The sequence below is a fragment of the Ricinus communis genome, chromosome 9 (genome assembly GCF_019578655.1).
Source record: "Ricinus communis isolate WT05 ecotype wild-type chromosome 9, ASM1957865v1, whole genome shotgun sequence".
NCBI classification, from domain to species: Eukaryota; Viridiplantae; Streptophyta; class Magnoliopsida; order Malpighiales; family Euphorbiaceae; genus Ricinus; species Ricinus communis.
In genome coordinates, this window is record NC_063264.1 from 3,932,180 (window position 1) to 3,949,874 (window position 17,695).

Consider the following 17,695-nt stretch of genomic DNA (forward strand, 5'->3'; position numbering starts at 1 on the left):
ACTGTTGACTACTAGGGTTTTGGTTTATAAAAATTTCAAGAAATTGAACAAGTCATAAGCAAGAAAAAGGAGGGATTCTTGAACTTGAATCCCAAGGGTTTACCCACATATTATAATATTAATGAATTGTTGTTATTATTGGATAAATCATTTATATGGTTTTAAGGTATTGATATGGTCTTTCTTCTTATTTATTTATTTATTTATTCAAAAGTATTGATATATATGGTCTTTAATGGAGAATAAAGAGTGTTTGATTGATTCATTTAGCTTTACTGTGAGTTATGGACCTTTTGGTAAGTGGGTGGAGGTTCAAGTGAAAGGAAATTTCTTGGGAATGTATTTTGCTTAGACCTTGAATGCTTTCTTGTTGTCAATGCTGACAAACACGTATTGTTTGAAATGTTAAATGCAAAAGGATCATCCATTTATTAATTAGTATAATGGATTAAGATTCTTTCATATGGTGGGTTAAATTTAATACCATAAAAGTGAAAAAATTACATATTATTTTATTGCTTATTATTGTCCCTGAAAATTGTTATGTAAACTAACCCTAAAACTAAATAAAATAAAATAAAATAAAATAAATTTATTAAGTAAATTCACCTTAGGATCATGTCTCTTATATACTATATAGGGACGCAAACAAGGTGAGCCGAGCCGAACTTTTCAATATTCAGACTCGATTTATAGAAATTTGATTAAGTTCGAGTTTGATAATACTTTATATTTTAGAGTTCGAGATCGGCTCGTTATAATTTTCATATGCTCGAGCTCAGTTCGAGCGTGGCTCATAATTAGCTCGATATTATATATAAACAAGCTGAGCTCGAGCTCGGCTTGTTATTAGCTCGGTACTTATATAAACGAGTGAAGCTCGAGCTTGACTCGATTTCAAGCTCGTTAAGTAAGTTCGATTTTACCAAATATATAGCTATTAGTTTTGCAATTATAAATAAATTATACACAAAAGCAAAATATACATATAAATTCAGAAACTAAAATAATTAAATTAAATTCAACAAATAAAGAGTTCAACAAACTCCATGAATACAATAAATAAAATTAAAATACTACAACATATCACAATACAAGTGATATAATGCAGCCTGCAAAGATTTGAAACTTCTGAAAGCGCTAAAGATAATATTATATTATATTTACAAAAAGCGCCAACGATAATGCAATTCGCAAAAGGCGCTAAAGATAATGAACATTTATAATAACTTTTACTTTATCGATAAGCTTCACATTAAGTATTATTATAAAAATATTTACTCATGCCTCGTTAATTTATAAATACATAGACTACAATTGTTTAAATATCTTTAAGCATTTAAATAATATATACTTATTCACTCAACACTAGAACTACATAGTTTTATAGTAAGACAATGTAGTTTAGATTGATTTAAGTTACCTATATCATACACCAAAACTATATTATTTTTATACATAATATATATTTTATTGTTTTACTTCAATTAATTTAGTATAAAAAATAAATTGATAAGACATTAATAATAATTAAATGTACATAATCAAATACCAACTTAATTAATAATATTATTAAACTAATATTTGATTAAATAACACTAAAATTATTTAATTAGAGAATTTACATTTAAAACCTAATTTGTTGGTATATATTGTTATTTTAATATAATAAAGGTTGAATTTTTATTATCTATTTGTTTATTTATTTTTTCAATTAGAATATATTATCTTTTTAATTATTTATTTATTTATTCAGTTAATTCACGAGTCGGCTCTTTAACGAGCCGGCTCGCGAGCTCCTTCACGAGCTAGCTCGCAAGCTCAGACTAGTCAAGTACTACTAAGCTCAAGCTTGGCTCGTTTACTAAACGAGCTCGAAAATGAAGCTCGAGCTTGGTTCGCTTATCCTAACAAATAGACTCGAACGAGCTTTTTATTGAGCCGAGCTCCGAGTAGCTCGCGAGTTGTTCAACTGATTTGCAACCCTAATAATGTTAACTTCATATGGAAGAGAAGTACTCTAAGACATTTCTATCTAGGAATGAGAAGAAAAAACTCTGCTAAACTGAACTAATCAGAAGATTAATTGAAATTAAATTAAATAATTGATTGACTGAAGTGGTTTATTCAAATTTAATTTTTTAAAAAAGAATTGGTTAAATACCAAGTTATTGGCTAAAAAAGTATAACTAATTAGATTGACGGATTTGAACTTTAATTTTACATCAATTAATATGTATATATTATACAAATATAATTTTTTACATTATTTTTGAAGACAACATTTAAGAAATTTACTTTTTATTAAAATAAATAATTTTGAACTTTTCATCATTTAATCAAATTTGATAAATTTTTTAAACCTTTTTTATTAAGTGAAGCATTGATGATTAATCAACCGAATTTTCAGTTAATCGAATTACTAATTGTTATTTTCTTTATCTAGATTTTTTTATTAAAAAACAAAAATTTAAACCGATTGGATTGATTTTTTATTTTATTTTCCAAAACGTATTTATCTCTAGATATTTTTTTTAAAGAAAACATCTTAGATAAAAACGCCAAGAAAAAAGATGTTATTACACAAATGATTTGTTTTATTTATTGGAAGTTTAATTTGTTGTGGGCTATTCGGAGTAGCCTTTTTTTTTTACATTTATCATAAAAAGATAAAAAAATTATTTAATATAGAAACCATTCTTACAATTTGAGTTAGATTTTAAGTATAATAATCTTTTTATAACCATTTTTTAAAATTTTAATTAAAAAAAAAAAAAAAAACATATGACCAAGAATATTTGTTATTTTGGAAGAAAATAAAAAGTAAAAGAAAACCAAAGTAATATTTATGTAGATAACAAATTGGAATGAAAAAGGAAATTGACTTCTGCGAAAAGTAGAAGGATATTCTTTATTGTAACTGTCTTTAGCTTTATTATGAGAAATAAAATATCATAAAAAGACAATTTATTCTTAAATTAAATAGGTATTAAGAATATATATACATCTTTTAGTTAATTGCATTAATTTTTATTACTATTTTCTTTAAAATAGTAAATTGGAGGTCTTAGCCTTTGATCTGAAGAAAAGGTGCAGTCGTATGTTAATCAAGTCCTAAAGTAGAGTAGGGTTGAGTTTCATAATTAGGCTATTTCTGGATAATTAACCAAGCCCCACAAAATACATGAAAAGCCTCATACCAACAAACTAAAAATGCTTTAGGCAAAGAAAGGCGGAAACACTCTACAAAATGTTAGCTTATGAAAAAGATTACAACCTCACTCCAATTCTATGACCCAACAATTTCCCCAAATATATATTATTACAATGGACAACGACACCTACAAATTGGCAGGGCAATTCCTTTTATAAGCTCCTTCAGTGACCGCTTGAAGGCCTATATACTGCATAGCCATTGCTATTGCATGCCAATGATGAATAATCCGGACCGTAATAAGGAGACCCATCACCCTCTGCATTCCTCATACCAGCTAAAGAAATATCAGAGGCAGTCATTTGCCATTGGTTTTGAAGCCGCCCATCAATATGCCCATTTGCATATGGCAGTGGACTGGCCTGGGGAATATATTCCCTAACTCCGTCGAAATTAGAGCCAAAGGAGCTGTAACTCCGCTGAAACCCGCCATCATGATAACTCCTTGTGCGCTCAAATCTGCAAGAGCTGCTGGTTGAGGAAAGCAAGTCAGTTGAGACGCCAACATCACCTGGAAAAGAGCATTGGCGATTTAAGAAGTGTGGTCCATTGCCAAGTGACTGGAAGACATTGTTTGCCCCAACCACTTTCCCAATGCCATGTTCATCATCAAGTAAATCGTTGATGATATCGAGATGTGGAAACTCATCTGTTACTACTCCTTGAGAGCTCTCCATGCGCTGGGGTCCATTCTCCAAGACATCACGAGTTACCATCCCAAAAGGAAAGCCAGAATGGACAGAGTTCGGCTCTATCCTATCAGAGCTCTGGGGTAAAAACATTGATCCAGATACCAAAGCAGCTGGCTGCGTGTGTGCTGACTGAAGGTTAACTCCCAGAGTATGGGAGCTGGCATGAGTGAAACCAGATGAACTTGAGCCAACGGGATTACCCACAATGGCATTTCTATATGACAAAGGAGCATAACTATGATTAGCAGGTGAAGGATCAGGACCAAGCCTACCAGTTGCACTGACTGAACGAGCAAGTAATGGTGGTGTTTGAACCATGGAAACAACAGGAGCAGTTGCTCTCTGACCAGGCGTTAAAGGAGCACTGGAAGGCCTTGACATCAGAGGAACTTGCTGTAGAATAGGCTTATCAGACAGTTTAGAAGTTGAGGCATTTTGGATCTCAGGTTTTGACAATCCGGTATTATGAGCTGATATACTTGTAGCGGCGGCTTTATCAGTCTGCCGAGCACAATTTGGGGATGCTTTCTTAATTTGAACAAGATCTAAGGTAGCTGAGATCTTGTTTTCCAACTTCTGTTGAATAGCAGACTGCAAATTCTTCGGAGGAGTTGTAGGAGGGCTTCTAGATGATGACGTAATAGTTGTCGCTTTTTCTTTAGAGGAACTTTCCACATCAATCGAGTCTTTGGTGCTCAGTTTCTTTTGCGGCAAAACTTCTTCCACAACCTATCTCGTAGGAAAGGAATACTCATCAAGATAGATAGATACTACATATAAAAAAGAAAAGCTGTAGCTCTAAGGACATAAAACCAATAAATATCAGCAGTAAAGCAACAGCTTTCTTAAGCAAAGAATTTTTCATTTTTTTTTTAAAAGTACCTAGAAAATCTTGAAGAGAACAGACCCTTCAAGAGTTAGATTCTAAACTTTGTTAAACCAGAAAATGAAAAGAGATTTATTCACAAAATCTGAAAATATTTGTTAACCGCACCACCAAACGAACTTTTGAGAGCAAAAAGTTCATGATCCACTAGAGTTTTTTTCCCCCCAAAATAAGATGATGAACGAGAATTTAATCAACACAAAGATGAAAAATCAGGACAATGAAGAAATAGACATTAATCTAAAACACTTATAGCAGAAGAAATTATGAAAGAAAGATAAGAAAAAAGAACAGTTCCTCTCGTAGAAAATGAACCAAGCAGCTGGAAATCTAAACACATTAGTAAACACCTAAGAAGAAAAATAGAAAGAAAAAATTGAAAGTCTTCAGTTAATTAAAAGTATATGCCACTAATAAAGCCTGCATAATTTCATATAAATAAAAATCCAAACTTGAGTAAAAAAAAATATGGCAACTTCACCTCCTTAACTATAGGTTGCTCAGTCCAAGTACTTCTATCCTGTGAGGCATGAACAATAGCCTCAGACTCGCATTCAACAGATTTGCTACTTCCAGTAACATCATTAAATTCCCCACTATCTGCTGCAGGCCCAGAAAACTGATTATCCATTTCAGCTGTCCAACTCCCATCACTTGCCTTGCCTCGTGCATGCTTCCCTCTACAAATAATTGCAGAATGAGTCTCATATCTATATTAGTAGCAGAGAATGATGCGAAGACAAAATTGTTTGCCACTTTACCTGCCAGGAGATTTTACATACTGGTAGTTTGAATACGAGTTCCCCTTGTAGGAGCCATTGGTGGCAACTGATGGGACTGAATCTGTCGAGCATGTTGAAGAACTATCATCCATTGCCGATGTATTCCTTTTTTCCAATGTTCCATTTGGTATAGATGACAGCCCACTAACACCGCTGCTACTTGCATCTGTTGGAGGATGGACTTCTGAAGTATCAGTATCCCAATTGACAGGACTTGCATCTCTGTCTTCTGAATCGGGCTGCAGTACTTCAGTAACACCATCCGCTGAGTCAGACACATCCGACACATCTTCCAGAATATCTGGCTTTGCGACTATTGGCTGCACCTCTACCATAATGGAATCCTTTTTCTCATTACTTGGATTTCCCTCTTGGTGCTTGTCTAATACTGCCACACCAGACCTTTCATCTCTTCCTTTATCCTTCCCTTTGCGGTTATTCCGTTTTTGTTTAGCCTGTAGCATATAAGAAGCACGAGTACCCAAGTAACAGAAATTTATTCAGCATGCAGTTTATAAAAATAAAACTAAACAAGTAACTAATATCCAGATTAATTATTTTAAATCTAAAAGTAACTTCTAACAGTCTAAAAATATCAAATTCAAAGACAACTTCTAAACTATCTGCCACCAATTTCTGAACTTCCTGTTCACTGTTAAGACAGAATTTCTATACACAGTGGACCTTAAAAGTATCTATATAAACAGAAAATACGAGGGGAAAACCAAAAAATAATTAGAAAGTATCAAATAGCTCCAATTTATCAAACTCTGAAATTAAGGTCTCTAAACTTAATTTAAATTTTCAAACTCCTCTTTCTTCTTAATTGCTAACATGTGAACTAAAGAAGGTCAGAAGATTAACTCTTATGAAGAAGAACGAGTGATGTCAAACCTGTTTTTTCTTTGACTTCTTTTCCTTGTCAGCTGCTCCACGCCTAGCCTTCTGCTCAGTTTCAGCCAGCCATGCTGCCTCTTCTTCACGGATTAGCTCTTCTTGCCTCTTCAAAGCTACAGCTTCCTGGTATGCAACTTCAATTTTGTGGCTATATGTAAACGAGACAAAAGCATATCACATGAGGGCAAAGGCTATCAATTAAAATCTAAATCATCAAGCCACAAAGGACTTAGAAAATCGTAAATTCATTATCAGATGATAATAGCTCAGTGTCCTTCAAGTATCTCAATTCTAAACAAAGAAAATATTAAAAATCATACCCAAAAAAGAGAAAGCAAAAGATATAGACATCAATCTTGATCAAATTCTAAAATAACATTCCATCAAATTGAGTGACAGAATACCACAATTATCAACAAAAAAAATGTTAACCCAACAGAACGATTGGATTTCCTTTTCTCCAGGAAAAGAACAGATGCTGCCAGCTCCAACGTATGATGCATATCTCCAAGATACCTTGGTGCAGCAAAAAGAATTGGCCAAACACCTCTCCCCATAACAAATCCATATAGAAAACAGAAATCACCACTTCCCAGTTGAAATGCTTTCACAGCTTAAAGCTATTTCAACTCCAATCACCAAGTCAAAATGTTCCTATCTTATTAACTTAAACTCCACTTTCAAAGCATTCAATAAAAGCTTCTAAGCAATATAATTATAAAAACCATTCTAACAGAACGCAACGTCTAAGAGAAGTTCAAAAATTGTTAAACCATTGTATCACATTCTTTGAAGACCATTCGAGAATATAATTTGCTGCAAAAACTACTTTTTCAGTATTAATGCATAGACGAACAAGTTAAAGTCAATTATAAATATCACAATATCAGCAGACATGCATGGAACTTTTAGTACTCCACTTCCAGAAGGTTATTCCCCTTAGAAAACAACATAAAACAGAAGAGACTCTGATAAAAAGTGGAGAACTCTCAAAGCTGCTAAGCTGAAAAAATGCAAATATCAGAAGCATGGCATCATCAACAGTTTAAGATCAAAGAAGCAACTGATCCACCAGTATGGTAACATATAAAAACTTTAGAAAATAAAGTTATAGAGAGAGATATATTACTTGAAAATATGAGCGAGGACAAATATTTCCACTGTCCTACGCCCCAATTCTGTAAGACGCCTTTCATCACGCTCAATAGAATCCTTGTTGAAATCCTCACCAGAATTCCCATCCTGTTAAAAGTGTAAACAGTTTTTGAGACGCAAAATGCAATAACTACAAAAAGAACACAGACCACTTCAAATCCAAGGGATAGTAATATTGTAAGACAGAATCTATTTTCCATTTTCTTTTAATTACACCATCCATGCAAATACTAAAATCTATAAATATATACATGCCCCTTTCTCAAACTTAGAACACTTTGAGCTATGCATTAATAAATGCTTAAATATATAGATAGAAACAAAAATTACACATCATTGTAAGAACTTAATTCCCTGTTCTAACACAAACTTCTTTTCTTGTTTCCATTATAGCAGAAATAAGATGCAAATCATAAGAAATAGTAGTAAATTTAATTTTCTGGAATCAAGAGAAGAATGGAATTGCAATTCCTGTTCAAGCATTTTCGGTTCAGCATAATTAATTCCTCCCAAACACATCAGCAAAAATAATTCAATTTTGTTAAGAGAGATGCCACACACGAAAGACCATACACCACCATCTCCCAACATCATACACACCACCACTAGCAATGCAGCCAGGAAAATTTAGTTCTTTTTTAATACCATTGATTCTATCCCAGCAAATGAAATATTGAAACTGCATTGAGGCTAAAGCCCGATGAGGTAAACCTTATGATATTTATATATAGAAATATTCTTTTATCACATCACAACAAGAACCAACATAGGTTCTTGTCTCAGAAGTTATTCTAAACTCTGCAAAGCAAAAATAGCTTGGCAACCATTACGACAACCTCCAACAAAATGTAAAGTGCATCTTCTACCCAATAATTATCAATTCCCTATACTGCCCACCACTGTATATAACTAGGATTTATCACAAAGATTAGCGGAGAAAACTAATTTTTAGAAATCTAACCCACCTTTGTACGATTCTGTGGGCCCTTTTCATCTTTGGGAGGCAATGGTTCCATGGCAGCTCTTTCAAGTAGCAGCAGCACATCGTCCACCAGTACAAACATATCTTTCTCTACCCGAACAATTGGAGCTGGCATTTCTTCAACGTCCAACAATTTTGCCCTCCCCTTCTTACTCTTCGTTTGGCCTTCAAGAGCCTTCAATCCACTATACAAGGAATCCATAACCAAAGTAGATGTGACTTCCTTCTCTATAAAGAAATGCTTTACAACTACTTTCAGAATTACATCTGTTTTCTCTCTTGACATGCGCCTCCTGGCATTTTGATCCATTCCCAACCAAAAAGCACAAAAGCTGCAAAAAGTGGTACTCATTTGTTGAATTAATATGATACATTGACCAGAACATTGAGTAAGATAGGCGAGAAAAATAATAAAACAAAACGGAAAAATGAGTCATTTGTAAGACGACAAATTCCACGCACAGCAGATTTTTAAAACCATGGTCACAGGAAACAGACAAAATTCATTCATATCATAGAATGATTACAGAAACAGCACAGATTATATAAATCGACTGCTGGCTTGTTGGATCTACTAATCAATGTTAAGATAATTGAAGTGGTAAAAAGTTTCAATTTGTGGATACAATACCTTGACCACCTACTTTTGTCCTCTATTAACCTCCCAAGCTTTCCTCGTCTCTCTTCCACAAAACGCCGACAAATTTGTTCTACATTTGTCAAGTACACCCTAACAAGTTCTCTCCTATATAGACAATCAAGGCAACGGAAAGGCCGATCTGCTTTCTCCCTAAGACAACAAAATTAGAATCAAGAAAAAATGAGAACTTACAGAAAATGTGACATTTTGCAGCAATTTCCTGAAATAATCTTAAAAGACAAAGTTTTTATATGAGTGAATGCAATAATCTTTTTACAAACTTCCATTTCAAAGTTTACAATCACATAAGTAAGCTCAACCTGCAAACAGTACATAGTTTTGGCTGGTAAGAAAGGTGGTAAAATAATTATAATTTAAGATTGAGCATTTTTCCCAACCTTTTTCATGTGTGAATTTATGCACAGCCACACAAGAAAATATAATCATTCTCATGCCAGGAAATGCTGCAAATTAGGAAAAAATGCTCTCTTCCTGAGGCTCAAATGGCCAATGCAGACAAGATATGTAAGAATCAACACAAATGTGAATATCTTGTAGAGCAGAAGAGGCGTTGATAGGTCATGGTAAAAGCAAGGTTCAAGTAATTTCCAGTAAGAGTTTAGGGAAATAAGAGAAATTGGAACAATTCTACACTTGTCAGCATAAATTAAATGATGAAGTAAAAGCAAATTCCTAAAGAAAGAACCACTGACACAACTGCAAAATATCACAATATACATCTTATCATCCTGCCTGACAAGTGAAAGTAGGGAGTTGAAAGGGATGAAGAGAAAGAGTAAAAAGGAAAAGCATACCTAAATACTGAGCCAACTTCGCTGTGAAGTGAAATTGGTAAAAAGATGTAAAAGAATTGTTACTCTACACTCAAACATAATTTATCTTTGGCAAAAACACCAGGACTGGAAAGTAAATATCAGACTATTGACATCTGACAAAGTGAACAAATAACGAAACCACTAAAACACTAAAAAGAATGTAGTAACAAATTAAAGATTTACCAGCAAACGGCATTTTAAACAATGGACTGCTGCAGTATAAAGCAAAAACATTGTAAGACAAGGGGAATATAAATTATCAGATACCTGATGACCTGCACCTGAGCCTTTATTATCAGTGTGTCAGCAGCATCTATGAACCCATCTGACACTTTTGATAATTCCATAAATTTTTTCCATCCCCAATCATGCTCTTTCTTCCAGAACCGATGTAATGTATCTAAAGAATTTGCAGTCAGTTAATAGAACATCAAGAACTCCACTATGTAACTGACCATTATTTAACCAACCTGAATATTTTGATTTTTTTGGATCTTTATTCACCACAGCTATTGTGAACTGTGCAAAATGACTCCAACCTGGTTCACAGTAAAGGGAGTTTATTTTTATTCAAGATCATATAAATACCACCACAAGAACTAATAATAGTGATAAACAAAGCAATTTCTATTTCTAAAGAACTTCACTAATATCAAACCTGGAAGAAGTTTGTCATGGTTAGCAACACAAAGAAACAAAGAGAGATGATTGCACACGTCACAACCTTGGGGATATATTAGTATGTACCTGTCACCCAAAGCAAAACCCTTAAACCAAAGCTAACAATGCAACTTTTATTGTAATATCGACTTCACATGAGCCACATGCATATGCATGACAGTGGCACATAGAGAACACTAGGAACGGAAGGAAATGGACAAAACCATCAGTGAAGGGTAAGGTAGCTAACAATCTTTAATAATCAATTATAATTAAAACAAAGCCTCAATCCACAAGATGGTAAACATCGCCATACATGATACTGATCATAATGTAAACCGATAACAACTGGTTGTGCTCTTAGTTGCAGAACAAATAGTGAAAAGAATGAAACATTATTCGCCATACATGCAGTTACATAAATGTATTTATGCAAGTATTCACAGTAATTGAATAAAAAATGACAAAAAGAAGCATGAAACACTATTAGGGAAATAAATGGGATGCCAAAGAAATCATTACAGAATGCATTAAAAAAAGAAACCTGCAAAGCCTCATACCATTTGTAGCCGCCAACCTCAAATGCATTACTGCGCAATTCTCTTTTGGCAATCTGCGAAAATTTCTCTATCTTCCATGTATATTTTCCATACAATTCAGAGGGTTTTAGCCCTATGGCAAAGAAATATTAATTTAAAAATTAACCAACCAGAAATCAGTTTAAATAACTGGGGAAAGAAATAGAAGAAGCAATCGCAGAAATTAAAGGAAGTTGAGCCACAAAACAAAGGGGAAAATTAAGGTGCACGAGATAGCATCTCCACATTTTTACACTCAAGAAATAATAAGAATGGAAGTGTTCCTTATATGATCCTGACATCTTTCCTGCAGTTGGGTTTAACCACCAAGGTTGAAGACAATCTTTTATTTAAACGTTTAACCCTTTTCACACATTTCAACTTTCAATCTCAAAAATATAATGGAGTTTGAAGTCTCATAATGCTCATAGGTAATAAAGAACATATTCACTCGAGAACAATACAAAACCTCTAATACAGGAAGAACCAACTCATACCTCCATCATCATCATCATCAGTGTCCCAATAAGGAGGCGAAGTTGACGGGGTTCCATTTTCGACCTGCTCAGAAGACCGCCATTCTGCCAATGCCTCACCTGATTGACAACGCTGCCCATTTGAAATCCCCTCAATAGACCTTCCAACTCCAGCTTCCTCGCTCACAATCCCAGCCATTTCCCACTCCAAAACTCCTTCCCCCACAATCCAACTCCACCCACTGCACAACAAGAATCCCCTTGTAAGAGAATAAACAAATTCATACCTCAACCTCAAAACCATGATGACAAAAGACACTTAATAGTTTTACAAGCATAACCAGTTCCTCAAAATTTGCTCTTGAAACTGACTATGGATTACAGTGAACACTCTGTGGATGGTGAAAGAATTTGCCTTTTACTCGTTCTTTTTCAATAAGATGAATAATACCACAACCAAAAAATATTGTAACAAAATGTCTCAATATGTAAACTCACCACAAATCAAAATATGAAAATGAATATTTCCATTTCAATCTACTAGAACCTGATAAATTTCATTTCAAACTCTTAATTCTCAATCTCAGCAATTTTTAGCAATCAAAGAGACCCAGCAAAAATAATCCTCAAATTTAAAAACCCATCATACAGAAACCAATTAGCAATAAACCCTAATCTCAAAATTAACCTTTATCAGAAAAATAAAGCTCAAAGAGAATCAATCATATTGATTGAAACAAACAAAATTAGAACCCGGAAACAAAGCCATCTGCATATATAAACATTAAACATAAACCGAATTGCATTAAACACACGCTAATTAAAAGCCCTTTACTATATGGGACAAGAAAGCTAAAGATCGTATTCAAAAAATATCCCCAAAACCCCGATCAAAAACCAAACCCTAAAAATTAAAATAAAATATTATCGAAGGCAAAAAAGAGAGACAGGATAGATCGAATGCAGAAACAAACCTAAGCTTTGTTAAATGGGTTATGGGTATAAGCTTTGAGATTCTAGAGAGAGAAATAGAGACAAAAGAGAAAGAGAGAGAGAAAGAGGTCCAAACCAAAAGAGCAGCAAAATGAAAAAAATAAATAAATAAATGAAAATAAAGGAAGAAGAGACCAAAGGCAGAGAACCCAAAATAAGAAAATAATAAAATTGTTAATTGTATTTTATTGTTATTTTTATTTTATTTTATTTAATTAAATGAATTTGTCTGTTTATAAAAATAAAATTGGTTTTTCATGACTTGTATATATATATTTTTTTTTCTTTTTTCTTTTTTTTCTTTTTTTGTTTAGGGAAGATACAGCTTCAATAGGAGGAGTCAAAAGGTATCAGATATGGAAAAAAATAAAGAGAGAAAATAGGGTGCTCATTTCATTTCATTTTTCTTGAAAATTAAATTAAATCAGACATTAAATGGTAAGTAATTTATAATAGGAAATTTTTGAAGGAAATAAAATAATTAAGAAAGAGGGGATTGTTATGTTGTTGTAGGTCACACCGCAGGGTCTGTGGACAGATATGGAAGGGCACAGAACAAATAGAGGAAGGGCTAGACTAGAGAGAGAAGTGGCATTTTTGGATGCCACCAATCCTTTTCTATTGGCTATACATGTCTGTGGGGTCTACCATTTTTTTTTTCCTTAAAATCTTTTTATTTTTGTTTTATGTTTTCTGTTTTAGGGTTTGCTTCTGTCATGGTTGGCTACGGATATGAGGGATTGAAGATGAGAACTTATTTCGGGCTGTGTTGACAGGGGTTTGGTTTTGGGTTCGGGTTTGGGTTTGGGTTTGAGTTTGGGATGGGTTGAATTTTTGGATGGACTTGGGCTTCAAATTTGGACCGAATCTTATCCTTGGGCGGCCCAAAAAGAGAATTTTATTCACATGTGTAACCCAAAAGAGACTGACAGCATTTGCCAATAAAATAATATAATAGGAAGATTGGAGAAAGCTTGAAATTATTGGTCTTTCTTGGAAAACAACAGCTAAGCCTTTGCAGTTTCCACTTTATGTACCTCTACTTGTCCAATTTATTATTATTCTAATTATAAAATTAAATTAATAGATATAATTTAATTAAAATTTTATTATTTATTTATTTATAATATTTTAAAAATTATAACAAAATTAATTATTTTAAAATATTTTTTAAATTTTTAAATCTTATTATAGAATAATACAAAAACTATTTTAAAATATTTTTTAATTAATTTTAATATTATATAACTTAATACTATAATCAATATTAATATTTTTTAGAGTCAAAATTATTATATAATAAAAATTAATTTATTACTAAATATAATATTAACAATATTATTTTCTATAATTATAATTATTATTTAATTAAAATTAATTTATTAGGTAATATAATATCATAATATAATTAATATGCTGTTTTTTATAATAGAATTAGTATTGTTATCTTATTAAGAAACTATTTATTAATTAATATAATATTAAAATATAATTAATATGTTATTTTTTAAAATTACAGTCAGTGATTTAATTATGAATATAACTTATTAATTAATAAATTAATAAAAAAACTATAAAATTATATATAAACTTATGTGTTATATGTCAAAAATAATACAAATGCTACGTGTCAAATAAATTTCAAATCTTAGAAATTAATATATATAGATGTGTATCTTTTCTTGCCATGAAACAGTGTTGCATACTTTTTGTGCTTATCAACCACCAGTCATCATCACTCTTTATCTGTCATGCAAGCTTCTGCCCTAATATCCATGGTAATAGCTGAGAGTGACATTTAAATTCATGTTCTTGCTGTAGACATCCAGAGAGCCACTTGAATTGTATTGTTCTAACCCTCCTTCCAAGACTTGTTATTACGTGGTTTGGACTATTTTGCATGAAAGAAAAAAAAAAGAAGCAAATCCAACATCACTGGGAAGATATCTAAAGAGTCGAGACTACTCTTGGTCGTTTTGGATTAGCAGTTCGGTTTGCATGTCCTTTTGTGATTGGCTCGCTTGCAGATTGAAATGGCACTCATATAATATGGGGGGTCCAATTTCCTTCCCATTAATGAAAAACTTCAATATTAAATGAGTTTTTCATTTATTTTAATAAATATATATATATAAAACAACTACACTTATTGTACAATTTAAAGCTCATCAATTCTTTTTATCAGGAAAACAATTGGATGCTGTAAAGAGTATTAAACCTGAGAAAGAATTGTTTATCAATTTTTTACACAAAAATAAATGAATGAAAAATTGACAATGATAACACTATAGAAGCAATATTTAAACGCTAATTGCAGTAGGCCAACCTTTAGGGCACTGGAACAATGAGTCGTTTACGGATCAAACTGCAACCTGGTATTCCTCTCAGAATTCGTCATTTTAACAACTCAGTCTCAATGCAGTGATTAAATTAGATTAGGCATTCGAATGATAAAGGCGCAGGTGAAGCCAGTTAACCACAAGATCATAATTGAATTACAAGCTCTTACTTTCTATAACCATGGCATGACTCCATCTTTGTTTTGCTATAAGTTATTAATCTGCGGCTTCTTCTTTGTAATTTATTGGGTGCTGTTGGTGCAATGGAACTGCATTTTCGTACCCTTCTTCTTGATGATGGCATCAAATTTGGACTCGTGCTCACCCATCCACCCAGCAAAAGTACCGAGTTGGCTCACCCTCTTGGCCCCATGCTACGGGACTCACGGGCCAAATTGCGAGGTCTGACTTTATTCTGATAATTAAAAAAAAAAAAAGGAAGAAGAAGAAGAAGAACAGATAAGTTCAGAGATGGTTCGTATTTCTGATCAATCAAAGAGCGAAAGGATAAGATTTTACAATTAATGTTTGTAATTACTCACATTAAATGTTCAGTTCAGTAATTGAAGAAGAAAAAAAAGGAAATTCGTATCTTAATAAAAATTTCATACTGATTAACTTCAAATTTGATACCTCTCTTTTCTATAAATGTGATTATTTCAATTAATTTGAACATATGTGATAATCTGAATTAGCCCTTACTGAAGAAAGATTAAAAAAAAAAAGATGTGTTCTGGTAAGCAATTGTTTATGTAATGAAAAAGAGGATTACATAAAATCTCTAAAATTAAAAAAAAAATTATTAAATTTTGAGAAATAATGATTTAAAATGCTTTCAAATGTATTTATTAATAAAAAATTTAAGATCTTAAAAGTTTATTAATACACTACAATATAGAAATTATATTAAAAATAAATAATTAATTATATGAATAATTAATATTAATATATGATTATATTTATTTTTGTTAATATTATAAATTATTGTATAATTAAAAAAAGTATTGGTCAATATTTTATTATTTCTATAAAAAATAATTTATTAGTTAATAAATTAATTATATAAAGATGACTAATCTCTCGATATTTATAGGTTGAAATATTTTAATTAAAAATAAATAAAATATTATTTAGATTCAAGGTAGAATCCCTATTCTTCGGTATGAAATTTTATTTGAAAAGAAAAAAAAAAGAAGGCTAAAGTAAGGAGTGACTTAATTTTATTCTATAAGTTTTTCAAAAAGCTTTCGTTGTTAGATCCTTTAAAGCTATTATTTCTATTTTAAAACTAGTTTTTACTAGTCGTTTATCCGTAAATTGCATGATCATTATTGTTTTTAATTATAAAAATAAAATTTATATATAAAATTTAATAAAATATTTATATTTAATATTAATTTATAATATTTTAAAAGATAATAGCAAACTAACTATTTTTAAATATATCTTTTATTTTTTAAAATTTTAAAATTTTATTAGTTCAATCATATAAAAATTATTATAAAATATTTATTAATTAATTTTAGTATTATATAACTTAATTCTATAGTTGATATTACTACTTTTAGAATTTAAAATTTATTATATAATTAAAAAATTAATTTATTATTGAAATAATATTAAAAATATAATTTAAGATGTTATTTTTTAAATTTTAATTATTATCTAATTAGAAAACTAATTTATTAGCTAATATAATATTAAAATATAATTAATATCATTATGTGGTTATAAAACTATTTATTAGTTAATATAATATTAAAAAGATAATTAATATGCTATTTTTTAGAATTATGGTTTGTGTTTAATTATGAATGTAATTTAGTAATCAATAAATTAATAGAGAAACCTATAAAATTACACATAAGCTTCAATCATCCGTATAAAAATAATACACATATCAAAACAAAAGTCATACATGTCAAAAATTATACATATATATTAAAAAAGATTTAAGTCTCAAATGAAAATTATAAGTGTCTAAAGAACTAGGTATTCATTCAGGTATTACATTACATTAATAATAATATAAATTGAGTTTATAAATAAATTTAATAATTTTTTTAGTATTTTATAACAATTATAATATTTTAAAAATAATAAGTTAGATATGTTTAATATATTTTTTAAAATTTATTTTTAATATTTTAAAATTTCATTACTATAAATAATAGAAAAATTATTTTAAATGTATTTATTAATTAATTTCTAATACTATATAAAGTAATATTTTTAAATTATAAATTATCATAATTAAATTTACTTATTAGTTAATATAATATTAAATATTAAATACAATTTATTAATTAAAAAATTAATAAAAAATATAAATTTATATATGTGTAAAAAATGAAGATACATATTAAAAAATTTATATATCAATATATAGCAATACTGTTTAAAAAATATATATATATATAAACTTTATATATATTTTCATCTTATAAATTTGTTTTGTCTTGCTGTCATACTTGTGAACACAAAAAGAATACAATTTGCCATCAGGGCTCTCTCTCCCTCAAAATGCAAGAAATTTCATTAACCTCAAAACTCTATCCATTGGAT

At 30.7% G+C, this 17,695-nt stretch overlaps 1 protein-coding gene across 1 annotated transcript; it reads right to left on the minus strand.

Annotated features, from left to right (window-relative positions):
- Positions 1-3,197: 3,197 nt before the first annotated feature.
- LOC8259108 (TNF receptor-associated factor homolog 1b) lies at positions 3,198-12,929 on the minus strand. Its single transcript, XM_002516958.4, has 13 exons — positions 12,773-12,929; positions 11,820-12,040; positions 11,305-11,416; positions 10,743-10,831; positions 10,555-10,623; positions 10,352-10,484; positions 9,240-9,398; positions 8,592-8,940; positions 7,601-7,713; positions 6,469-6,619; positions 5,554-6,029; positions 5,274-5,472; positions 3,198-4,635 (listed from the first exon to the last, which is right to left on the minus strand). Exons 2-13 carry the CDS (start codon positions 11,995-11,997, stop codon positions 3,379-3,381), a joined length of 3,285 nt encoding a protein of 1,094 aa, XP_002517004.3. The 5' UTR covers positions 11,998-12,040; positions 12,773-12,929; the 3' UTR covers positions 3,198-3,378.
- Between the last annotated feature and the right edge of the window lie 4,766 nt (positions 12,930-17,695).

Excerpts from the sequence above, each read along its gene's own strand:
- LOC8259108 (XM_002516958.4), bottom strand. The coding sequence starts at position 11,997 with ATGGCTGGGATTGTGAGCGAGGAAGCTGGAGTTGGAAGGTCTATTGAG. Across the intron at positions 10,485-10,554 it reads AAAAAAATCAAAATATTCAG|ATACATTACATCGGTTCTGG; the intron begins GTTGGTTAAATA and ends CAAATTCTTTAG. Across the intron at positions 7,714-8,591 it reads GCCCACAGAATCGTACAAAG|GATGGGAATTCTGGTGAGGA; the intron begins GTGGGTTAGATT and ends CACTTTTAACAG.